At 42.8% G+C, this 12,707-nt stretch overlaps 1 protein-coding gene across 6 annotated transcripts in view; it reads right to left on the bottom strand.

Annotated features, from left to right (window-relative positions):
• Window positions 1–12,707, bottom strand: part of ints10 (integrator complex subunit 10) — a 215,996-nt gene that overhangs the window by 15,717 nt on the left and 187,572 nt on the right. For all 6 annotated transcript variants that reach the window (XM_070871989.1, XM_070871997.1, XM_070871978.1 and 3 more), the window contains 4 exons: window positions 10,083–10,236; window positions 6,581–6,663; window positions 4,543–4,689; window positions 3,374–3,482 (listed from right to left, as the gene is read on the bottom strand). In XM_070871989.1, the coding sequence (XP_070728090.1) occupies window positions 3,374–3,482; window positions 4,543–4,689; window positions 6,581–6,663; window positions 10,083–10,236 (493 nt within the window). The remainder of the gene's footprint in view (window positions 1–3,373; window positions 3,483–4,542; window positions 4,690–6,580; window positions 6,664–10,082; window positions 10,237–12,707) is intronic.

Raw genomic sequence — 12,707 nt, 5'->3', positions numbered from 1 at the left:
AAACACTCTCTTCCTCAGGCGACCGAAGGCTGAGCTGGCACATTGGAGGCAGTGTTGGACCTTGTCATTGATGTCTGCCCTTACTGATAGTAGGCTCCTGAGGTATGGAAAATGGTCCACTTTGTCCAAGGCCGCACCGTGAATTCTGATGACCGGGGGCAGTGCTGTGTGGCGGGGTCAGTTTGCTGGAGGACCTTTATCTTAAGGATGTTTCGTGTAAGGCTCATGCTCGGTGAAGGTGTAGACGATGGCTTGAAGTTCGGCCTCTGAGTGTCAGCAGACGCAAGCGTTGCCCGCGTACTGTAGTTCGATGACAGAGGATGGGATGATCTTGGATCTAGCCTGGAGGCAGCGAAGGTTGAACAGGTTCCTATTGGTTCCATTGTTTAGTTCCACTCCAGCAGGGAGCTTGTTGAGAGCAAGATGGAGCATTGCAGCAAGAAAGATCGAGAAGAGCGTTGGTGCAATGACGCAGCCCTGCTTGACTCCGGTCCGGATGTGGATTGGATCTGTGGTGGATCCGTTGGTCAGGATCACGGCTTGCATGTCATCATGGAGCAGGTTGAGGATGGTGACAAACTTTTAGGGGCAGGCGAAACAAAGGAGGACGCTCCATAGTCCCAACAGATTGGAAAACTGCAAATGTAACCCCCCTATTTAAAAAAGGAGGCAGACAAAAAGCAAGAAACTACAGACCAGTTAGCCTAACATTTGTGGTTGGGAAAATGTTGGAGTCCATTATTAAAGAAGCAGTAGCAGGACATTTGGAAAAGCAAAATTCCATCAAGCAGAGTCAGCATAGATTTCTGAAGGGGAAGTCATGTTTGACAAATTTGCTGGAGTTCTTTGAGGATGTAATGAACAGGGTGGATATAGGGGAACTAGTGGATGCGGTGTATTTGGACTTCCAAAAGGCATTTGACAAGGTGCCACATAAAAGTTCACGGGGTTGGGGGTAATATATTAGCATGGATCGAGGATTGGCTAACTAACAGAGAACAGAGAGTTGGGATAAATGGTTCATTTTCTGGTTGGCAACCAGTAACTAGTGGAGTGCCGCAGGGATCAGTGCTGGGACCCCAACTATTTACAATCTATATTAACGACTTGGAAGAAGGGACGATACAAAGATGGGAGGAAAAGCAATGTGTGAGGAGGACAAAAAAAATCTGCAAAAGGACATAGACAGGCTAAGTGAGTGGGAAAGCGTGAGGTCATGCACTTTGGCAGAAAAAAATCAAAGAGCAAGTTATTATTTAAATGGAGAAAGATTGCAAAGTGCCGCATTACAGCGGGACCTGGGAGTGCTTGTGCATGAAGCGCAAAAGGATAGTATGCAGGTACAGCAAGTGATCAGGAAGGCCAATGGTATCTTGGCCTTTATTGCAAAGGGGATGGAGTATAAAAGCAGGGAAGTCTTGCTACAGCTATATAAGGTATTGGTGAAGCCACACCTGGAATACTGCGTGCAATTTTGGTTTCCATATTTACGAAAGGATATACTTGCTTTGGAGGCAGTTCAGAGAAGGTTCACTAGGTTGATTCCAGGGATGAGGGGGTTGACTTATGAGAAAAGGTTGAGTAGGTTGGGCCTCTACTCACTGTAATTCAGAAGAATGAAAGGTGATCTTATTGAAACGTATAAGATTATGAAGGAGCTTGACAAGGTGGATGCAGAGAAGATGTTCCCACTGATGGAGGAGACTTGAACTAGAGGGCATGATCTTAGAATAAGGGGCCACGCATTTAAAACAGAGATGAGGAGAAATTTCTTCTCTCAGAGGATTGTAAATCTGTGGAATTCGTTGCCTCAGAGAACTGTGGAAGTTGGGACATTGAATAAATTTAAGACAGAAATAGACAGTTTCTTAAACGATAAGGGGATAAGGGGTTATGGGGAGTGGGTGGGGAAGTGGAGCTGAGTCCATGATCAGATCAGACATGATCTTCTTGAATGGTGGAGCAGGCTCGAGGGGCCATATGGCCTACTCCTGTTCCTATTTCTTATGTTCTTATAGTCCCTCATGGTTGATGGTGTCAAAGGCCTTTGTGAGTCAAAGAAGGCCATGTACAAGGGTTGGTGCTGTTCACTGCATTTCTCTTGTAGTTGTCACGCGGTAAAGACCATGTCTGTTGTACCCCTTAGTGGACGGGATCCGTATTGTGATTCTGGGAGCAGCTCTTCGGCCACAGGGAGAAGACAATTGAGGAGGATTCTTGCAATGACTTTCCCAGTGGCCGAAAGCAAGGAGATTTTCTGTAGTTGCTGCAATCGGACTTGTCCCCTTTTTTGAAGATGGTCACGATTATGGCATCTTTGAGATCTCCCGGCATGCTCTCCTCCTTCCAGATGAGAGGTGAGGTCATGTATTCATGCCAATAGTGCTTCCCCACCATATTTTAGTGCCTCAGTGGGGATTTCATATGCTCCTGATGTCTTGTTGCTCTTGACGGATGGCCTTTTCTACCTCGTGCAGGACTGGGGTTTTGCTGAGATGGTGGTGGGTAGCATGCTGTGGGATGGAGTCGAGGACACTTGTGTCGATGTAATTAATGCAGTCCTAAGGTAAGTGTGATTGTCTTGTCTTTTAATTTTTTTTTTGCGATTTATGTTGTGGTACTGTGGGCTATGTATTAGGAATGTTTTTGTGGTTTCCCCCACCCCAGGTGTCTCTCGGAGCACTCTCAGCCCGGCTCTTTAGCTTGGGATTTTCCCATGCTAACACCCAAGAGAGGTGTACAACGCCTCCCTTAGCGCTGTGCTCCAGACTCAGGGCCCAGCTGCCCAAACTTAATTACTGAGGCGGAAACTATTCCCGGGCACTAACTTACCCGCCCCACCACCATTATCATCCCCAAAACATCAAAGCCAAAAATCCAGCCCTAGGTCTTCGACCTGAAACGTCAACTCTTTTTCTCTCTCCACAGATGCTGAGTATTTCTAGCATTTTCTGTTTTTATTTCAGATATCCAGCATTCACAGCATTTTGCTTTCTATAAATTATCCAGTTGTCGTCTCAACTATCTCACACGTTACAAAAAGAAATTGGAAAATGTAGACCATAAAAACCTACGCCTGAGCCAAACTAATTGTGCACCTCGTCCAGTATGTTTTTGCCCATGTTCAACAGGTTACTTCAATCACCGTGGCACCAGAGGTAACTCAGATTGCAGAGATGTACTTAGATCAATGCATACAATGAGGCATTTTACGGGGAACACTTTCCCCATGGTCAGTTAGTCTATTTTAGAAGGGAAACAGGCACTGCCAAGTATCTCAACTCCTTCATATCTCTCCAAAAGTCTTAAGCAAAGAGGTTAAAAATATAAAAGATATTTATGAATATCTGAAGCATCTGGCTGTGCTCCATACCTTTCCTGAATCTAGGTTTCACCTTTGGAATTTCTTCCTGTACTTTCACTACATCCTGCGTACATGGAATTACACTGCACATAACATCCAACACCTTATCACATGTCATCTGCAGAAGGAAAACAAGAGTTCAGATTCATGGATCATCTTCATTACATTGTCAAAGTTGTGCTGTCTTTTCAAATGCTGAGAAAAAAAATTACAAGGTCATATATTCAATTTATCAGCTTAAATAAGATCAAAGATTCTTTTTTAGAAACAGCAAAGGCCATAAAGCCTAAATAACCCTTCCATTTTTGACAGATCAAATCTATCTACCCACCTTCTCACCATACTCCTCAATCTTTTCTATCTTCCAGGAATGCATCCAATTGTCTCTTGAACCTATTTTATTGTCTGTTTTAGTGGTTTTCCCAATTATTAACTCCAAGGGTATATTTAAATTCTTCGTTTAAAAAGAAAAAAAGCATGCAATGCAGTTCCTCTCAAAAAAGTGGTCAAAACAGTGGATTCCTCACCTAACAAATGCTCATACATTATAAATTCTTCATTTTATTTTTACACCTGTTTACATACAACCCCTGCACCAAGCAGCCAACTTAGTTTCATTCAAGAGGAGCGGCAGCAACCAGCTCTTCCCTCATCTACAATAATCCTGCTTTACACTCAGCTAATATGGGTTGCAGAATAGCAAGTTTGACACTCCCTTTCAATCCTGATAAGGAATAGCATCTCATCTTCACACAGTTTCCACGATTCAGATTAGAACCGTACTGTGTGAGGAACTCTCAGCTGAGTTCCAGCGACCCTCAACACCAATTAACTATGGCAGTAACCCAGGAGGTCAAGCTGTCATAAGAAAAAGGATCAGGAGTAGGCCATTCAGCCCCTCGAGTCTGCTCATATACCCAACGGTTTCTTGTGCATCAAAAATATACCTAATACTCTTCTGAACTGTAACAGCATGTGCATCAAAAATATGCATCAAGCTGATCACGTTTTCAAACAGACTAACAAGATATCCCGAAATCTTATAAAAAATAATTAAAACCATATAATAAACCAGAATATTTTTTGGTTACAATGGAATAGGAGATTTGAAGTTTGTAAAGCGGTTAGGCAAAAGCCATTGTCTAAGTTCTTGGAATATATTACCATTGTGGACTTACTCTGTATTCCCCTAATGCAAAGTGACAGGCTGCCATTTGGATGAATGCTCTCTGTTGTTCGAGTGCGCCCTGGATCACGACATGCTGCTGGGCTCCTTGTAGAGCACCCAACTGATGAAGGCTGTTTATTGCTTTTCTGTATTGGCCCTTCAAAAAAAAGTTACATTCCGCACTAAGGCAATAAAAAGTTAAAGAACATCATGTATACCACTTATATAATCCCATTATACACATAATAAAAATGTAAAATCAAAAATATTTATTGCTCTGATCTTTAGACCATTTCAATAATTTTGCTTTCCTTAATCAGCAAACTAACATTTGAATAATAGATGACAGAAATTGTAACTGCTTTTATTCTTCTAAGTTTTCGGATGAGATGTTAAACCGAGGCCCCGTCAGCTCTCTCAAGTGACCATAAAAGATCCCATGGCACTATTTTGAAGAGGAGCAGGGGAGTTATCCCCATTGTCCTGGCCAATATTTATCTCTCAATCAACATATCAAAAACAGATTATCTGGTCATTATCACATTGCTGTTTTCAGGGAGCTTGCTGTGCGCAAATCCTACATTATAACAGTGATTACATTGGCTGTAAAGTGCTTTGGGGCATCCGGTGGTCGTGAAAGGCACCATATAAATGCAAGTCTTTCTTTTCTTTCACTAGTGTGCTGTCAAGGTTACTTTAATCTAGTTTCCTTAAGTACCTATCGCCCTTCCTTCCCCACCCTCAGCAGCACAAAAGATACTGCCATGTGGTGAAATATGCCACAGGCACAGTGCACTGGTGCCAACACGGCATACCACTGAAATGCCAAATGGTATATTTCTAAATTTAACTTTAATTTAGGGAACTACTGGAGTACTAAAATCACCTTCATAGCTTTCTAAATATGAATAACTTGCCTCTCATCTAAAAAAAAGTAGTTCAGACTTGTAATGCTAAAAGATTTCTACCTATCTATACAAGATGTTTTGAGTCTTGATTTCACTTCTGACCGGGTTGCAGTAGTAGCCACCGTCTCCTTCACATCACAGACTGACGCCTGTATATATGCATTTAGTTTGTTTACATTGAGCATATAACATTGGCATCCAAACATAGGAGTCAACTTTCCAAAAAAGGATCGTATGAGAGAGAAGGTAACAGATGTGCCATTGGGGACATGGTATTCGAGTTGCAACCATTGGTATGTTGGGAAGTTCCCACCGTGGCAAGTTGGGAAATTTGACCAGATAAAATATGCATGAAAGCTGCCAAATTGTCATAAAACCCAACTGGTTGACTAATGTCATTAAGGAAAGGGAACTTGTCAGCAATGTTTCCTTTAAGCTGCACGGTAGCACAGCGCTCTGGAGCTCCTGCGCAGCCGGCTCACCGGCTTTTAAATGCAAAAATTGTGCATGCGGCCACACAGCCCGTTAAAGGGGTTGCGCAGCCCAAAGAAAAATTAGAGGGAACATTGCCTGCCACCCTACCTGGTCTGGCCAACATATGACCAAAGTTCCACACTACATGGTTAACAATTTCTCCAGGGCAACTTGGGATGGGCAATAAATTCGGCTAATTTTTTTTAAAAGGAATGTTCAGAAGCTACGTGGGTGTGCAATGCTGTGAGGGGGAGAGATTACATTGGAAAAGCTAAGATTATTAGCAAATTGGTGAGAGACTGTTAAGTGATGCATTTTATATTTCGGAATTTGCAGTGGGATAGATGAGGAACTATTATGGTAGCTTTATATTGGAGAATTTTAATTTGTATGTGATCTTTTAGTGGAATATGAATGGTGTGTAATGATAATAGAAAGGAAAAAAATATACAGACCAAAATACTTATCCAACAAGGAAGAAAATTCCCAGAGAAATTTAACAGTCACATGGTAATAGACACAAGACACAAGAATTTTTATTATGAAAATAACTTAATTATCAACCAGTAAATTCAGAAAACGTCACTGATTAATAAGGCCGAGCACATATATTTAACAAAAGGTCTTTCTGTACTTCCACAATCAGCATGATCTCAAATAATTTACCTGGTATATAATCATGTCGGTTATGAATATCCTCAGCCACAGCCAGGTTTCAGTCTTCCATGACATGCAGATTCGAGTGAATTCTTAAAAGTGGAAAAAAGAATCAGAAATAAGTTCTACAGATATCATCATAAAATAGTGGCAAATAGTGCATCTCAGTTTAAGAAAAATAAGAAAAAAAGTTATTCAGTGCTTCAAGTACTCTTGCAGAGAGATGCAACCACCAGAAGCAAATATTATGCTGCAAGAATTCCAATACATCAGCAACTCTGGAATATCGATGACAAATGTAATTAATATAAAACTAAGTTCAATTCTCGGTCAATCAATCGCATGCCTTACATCATTGTCTGATGACAAAAATGGAGCATTATTGTCCATAATTTATGGGTTCTCTCTGTATTGCATTTCTTAGCTTAACAACTTCTTCTAAGATACCACCTCAATATAGTTCTGGAATTGCATGCTAAGAAATTGTGTTCTATTGTTTTGGCACTGCATGATAAAATTCCAAGAAAGACGGTAACCAATAGAGAATTTGGAAACTAATCCCTTTCTAAGATTTGTTTCTCTATTATTTGTTTGAAAAGTCGTCAAAGAAAGCCATTCAAAAGAATCTGACTAAATGCATTTTTCAATGTGATAGCTGTAAACAGAGCCAATTTCTCTACTTTATGGCCAAACATTAAACAATAAGACTTAAAATTGTACAATTATATCATTTTACATGTTTAGCTTTAGTTCTTCGTTTTAAAATTATTTAATAAATTAATAGATTGTAAAATAGCACTGTTTAAAATAAGGTATCAAGGGCCCAAAATTCCACATGGACTTTTTTGGGTGCAGTTGTAGAGGTACGTCTGATTTTTTAGTGGCCCGTCTGCGCTATAAAAAGTTCCAAGTTTCGCCGGTATAACCTTTCATTTTGGAGCGGCGCAGATTGTCCTTAAGCTCTGTGGGTGGAGCATGTCTGCGCCGAAAAACTGAGGTTGCCAGGGTAACGAGGGACACACTGAAGGACTGAGGTACAAACAAAGTGAGACTTGGGATAACAGACTGAAATCTCAATATATGAAACTAGAAGCCTCTGAATGATACGTAAAGAAATGTTGCACAACATGCAAATGTTCACAGGCCGAAAGCCCCCCCCCCCACCCCGCTGGCGCCAATGAAAGGTTACACACGCGTATCTGTTTCCCAAAAATATTAAAAATTGTCCTTTGCTTGAGTAACTTCCCCAATCTTAATCACTGGAGAAACACCAAACAGATGAATGGCAGTCAAATCATGTAACTCACTGTACAGATAAGAGCAGGAACACTTCGGCTGCACACCATGATAGAAACCATGCTTTTACCATTTCTACCCTCGGTGTCAGCACTATTTCTGTTTAAAATGGCACTTATATGACATGCCGGACTTCTGGCATCTGGAAATCAGTCATCAAGCAAGTCTCCAAGAAACCAAAGGAAACAGTATTTTAAATTAGTCAAAGACTTCAACAGTTGCATCAGTGGCAGATCTAAAAAATTATTTCCATATGAAAATCTGAAAGGAAACTGAATCGTTCAGTGCTTTCACACTTTTATTAGCCTGGGAATTACATAGAACATAAGAAATAGGAGCAGGAGTAGACCATTTGGCCCTTCAAGCCTACTCCGCCATTCAATAAGATCATGGCTGATCTGATCTTAGCCTCAACTCTACTTCCCTGCCTGCTCCCTATGACTCCCTTAAAATTCAAAAATCTATCTATCCCCACCTTAAATATATTCAATGATTCAGCCTCCACTGCTCTCTGGGGTAGAGAATTGCAAAGATTCACAACCCTCAGAAGAAATTCCTCCTCATTGCCGTTTTAAATGAGCGACCCCTTATTCTGTGCCCTCTAGTTCTAGATTTCCCCCACAAGGGGAAACATCCTCTCTGCATCTACCCTGTCAAGCCCTCTCATAATCAATAAGATCACCTGTCATTCTTCTAAACTCCAATGAGTATAGGCCCAACCTTCCTTCATAAGACAACCTCTCCATCTCAGAAATCAACCTAGTGAACCTTCTCTGAACCGTCTCCAATGCAAGTATATCCCTCCTTAAATAAGGAGACCAAAACTGTACAGTACTCCAGGTGTGGTCTCACCAACACCCTGTATAGTTGTAGCAAGGCTTCCCTACTTTTATACTCCATCCCCCTTGCAATAAAGGCAAACATTCCATTTGCCTTCCTAATTACTTGCTGTACCTGCATGCTAACTTTTGTGTTTCATGTGCAAGGACCCCCAGATCCCTCTGAACCGCAACATTTTGTAATCTTTCTCCATTTGCTTTGTTATTTTTCCTGCCAAAGTGGATAACCTCACATTTTCCCACATTATACTCCATCTGCCAAATTTTTGCCCACTCACTTAGTCTATCTATATCCCTTTGCAGATTATGTCAACTTGCTTTCCTACCTATTTTTGTATCAGCAGCAAATTTGGCTACATTATACTTGGTCCCTTCATCCAAGTAATTAATATAGATTAGAAATAGTTGAGGGCACATCACTGATCCCTTTGGCACCCCACTGGTTACAGTTTGCCAACCTGAAAATGACCCATTTATCCCAACTCTCTGATTTCTGTTAGTTAGCCAATCCTCTATCAATGCTAATATATTATCCCCAACTCTGTGGGCTCTTATCTTGTGCAGTAACCTTTTATGTGGCACCTTATCGAATGCCTTCTGGAAATCCAAATGCACGACATTTACTGGTTCCCCTTTATCCAGCCTGCTTGTTACATCAAAGAACTCCAGCAAATTTGTCAAACATTATTTCCCTTTCATAAAACCATGCTGACTCTACTTGATTATTATGATTTTCTAAATGTCCTGCTACTACTTCCTTAATAATGGACTCCAGCATTTTCCCAATGACAGATGTTAGACAAACTGGTCTATAGTTTCCTGCTTTCTGCCTCCCTCCTTTCTTATATAGGGGCGTTACATTGTTAGATCTCTGTTAAAAAGCCAATTACACCTCATTTGAATGGGTCTAACTTTTTATGGGTTTTCTAACAGCAATATTTGTTCTGAAAAGGGGAAGTTTTTGTAAGTTCAGTGATTTCACTGATTGCTGGCTCTGGTGGGATGGCGGTTGGTGGGGGAGGAGTTGGAGGGAGAGGGCGGTGTCCCCTGCGCAGCCTGTAGAAGAGCTGTGAATGTCAGACCGTAACTTCAGGATTTCGGCATTAGGCGGCTCATACGCTAAATCCTGAAGTTGTGATCAGATTCAAAGGCAAAATGACGCTGAACGGTGTCAGTTCGCCGTCATCAGGACCAAGCCAGTAATTTGATGTAACTGTTAACCAGTCAATCTTTAACATAAATGCAGAAAAATCAAAACCTTGTGCATGTTCACAGACATCCTGATGATAAAACAAATACTTCCTGTTCTCACCAGATAATTAGGTTCTACAGAGTAAGAGAATTTGCTTCCCATTATACAATAGGATCAGCCCTACCTTTCTCCAAAGCCTCTTGAGAATGAAGCAACTCCCAACTTTCTCTTGCAACCTTAAAGCTCTCAAGTACATCAATTGAGTTTGGCAGCTCAATCTTATTGACAACAATGTGACGGTTACGCCCTTTCCCAGAACATTCTTCATCATCTGAACTCTGAAATAAAAAGTGAAATAAAATAACTTCATTAGAATTTAAATGTTAAACCGTTAATGTTGTTTTATGGCTAGAACCTCCAATTTTTTTGCATGCTTAACTCCCACTTAACACCCATTTTACCGCTGAAATGACATATAATGCCCAGATATCGCCCATTTAGCCACAAAATTGAAACTGACGGGCATTTTTCAGAAACTTATCACTGAGCGTTACTTTCCCATGTATCTAACGCCAGAAAAAATACCGCCCGCTCACTTTTTTTGGGCGGAATCATCAGAATGGACAAAATCAACGCACATATCACCCAGCGTTAATTTCCGCACTGATTTAACGTCGAGATTCAATAATACCGCCCGCCCACTTTTTTTGTCGTAAAACGCATTTACCGAAACTAGCGGCCAATAGATCGCCCAGCGTCACATTCACCACCTTGCACACATATTGCCCACCCAAAAAAACACCCAGAAAAAGTGGAACTAACCAGAACTAATCTTTAAAAGGCTGCTGTGCTTCAACCTCGGGGGAGTTCGGATGTACTCTGGAGGGCTTTGGAGGTGATGTAAACATCTCTACAAACATCTTGACCATACTGTGACTGATTGAAATTTAATAGGTATCTTCATCGGGACATTCATTGCTTGTGACCAATCGGTGGGAAAAAAAAAAGAGAGCTACTGCAATGGTGCCTGTCCTTTCTCACCCTCTCTTGGTGACCAATTACATGCAGCAAACTTGAGATCGCCGAAGGTACGCTGCACTGCATTATGTGCCCAATGTAAGACGTGTCAGACTGATGAGGAGGACCAGACGTTACACCCCCCCCGCAAGTACAGGGAGAAGCAGTCTTACCTCGACTTGCCCGACACCACCTGCCTTCGGAGATTGGGTTTCCACAAGGAGGTTATCACTGAGGTATGCCAGCTGATAAGGGGGGATCTGCAGCCTGCCAGCACCATCAGTACTGCACAGTCTGTCGAGGTCAAAGTCACCGTGGCACTGTCGTTCTACGCCTCGGGTTCTTTTCAGGCCACAACTGGCGACATTTGCGGACTTTCTCAGCATGCCACACGTTGCTGCATTAGACAGGTCACTGAAGCCCTGTACGCATGCAGGAAGGACTTGATCAGCTTCTCTATGACCAGGGAGGCACAGAGTGAGAGGGCTCTAGGATTCTCCAGAATTGCCAACTTCCGCAAGGTGCAAGGAGCAATAGACTGTACGCACATCGCGATGCGGGCACCTTTTCAGGATGCAGAGGTTTTCAGGAACCGCAAGGGATTCCACTCCCTGAATGTCCAACTCGTTGTCGACCACCAGTAAATTATACTGGCAGTGAATGCTCAATTTCCAGGCAGCATCCATGATGCTCACATCCTGCGTGAGAGCACTGTATCTGACTTGCTTAACAATCATCCACAAGGTCAATGCTGGATGCTTGGTGACAAAGGATACGGCCTCGCCACCTGGCTGATGAACCCCTGCGTGACACCCACACCGAAGCCAAGAGGTGATACAACGAGAGCCACAGAGCCACTCGCAATCGTGCAGAAAACCATTGGAGTGCTGAAGCAGTGCTTTAGATGTCTGGACCACTCAGGAGGCGAGCTCCAATACCACCCTGAGCAGGTAGCTAAATTCGTGGTGGTGTGCTCCATGCTGCACAACTAGGCTATCAGGAGGGGACAAGAATTGCCTGATGAGTCCGACAGTCCACCTCACCAGAGAGAGGAAGAGGAGGACGACGCTGACATCGGCCCAGACAATCAGGCTGACGATGAAGGCATGCCCCACCCCCCTGTAGACCGCATGAAAGGGCCCGTGGTGACATGATAGCTCATCAATGATCGCTTTGCCTGAAAGAACGTTGATGTTATTTACAAGGCTGATACACTGCTGGGTGTGCAGGTGATACATCAATGGTGGGCATCACCTTGGTGACAGTTAAAGTTTAAGTTGATTGAAGTTAAGTGTTATTATACCATTTGATGTTAAAGAATCACCAGCGTGCAACGGTGCAGCTATCTGAGCCAATGTGCAACAAGGTTTTGTTAAATAAAAAACATTTAAACCGAACATTTGTCTGAAATCATCAGAATTTCTGTAAAAACCAACCCGCTCCCAACCCCCCCCCCCCCTTCCCCTCCTGATTCCAAGCCGCCTGGCCGAGGAGCTCCTCAGGCAATGCTTCATTGGGTGGAGGGGTGGGCGGGTGACAGCCGAAACGCTGCTTGGACGGATACGGGACATGACAGTCCCGAGGTGGGAACGTGCTCCGAGCCAGAAGCAAGATGTTGCTGCTGACTCTCGTGTGGTTGGCAATGGGGGTGTGGCACCTTGGGGTGCAGTGCCGCACTCCGGGACCACTGGGAGCCCTCTGCCACCAGTGTCCCTGGCTACCAGCTCCAGGGCCTCCATCATTCCTTCCATGTTATATCTTATTTGTTGGACAAAAACTCGATGCCAACTAT

Source organism: Pristiophorus japonicus, chromosome 2, assembly GCF_044704955.1.
Source record: "Pristiophorus japonicus isolate sPriJap1 chromosome 2, sPriJap1.hap1, whole genome shotgun sequence".
NCBI lineage: Eukaryota > Metazoa > Chordata > Chondrichthyes > Pristiophoridae > Pristiophorus > Pristiophorus japonicus.
This window is presented reverse-complemented; position numbering and strand designations above follow the sequence as displayed.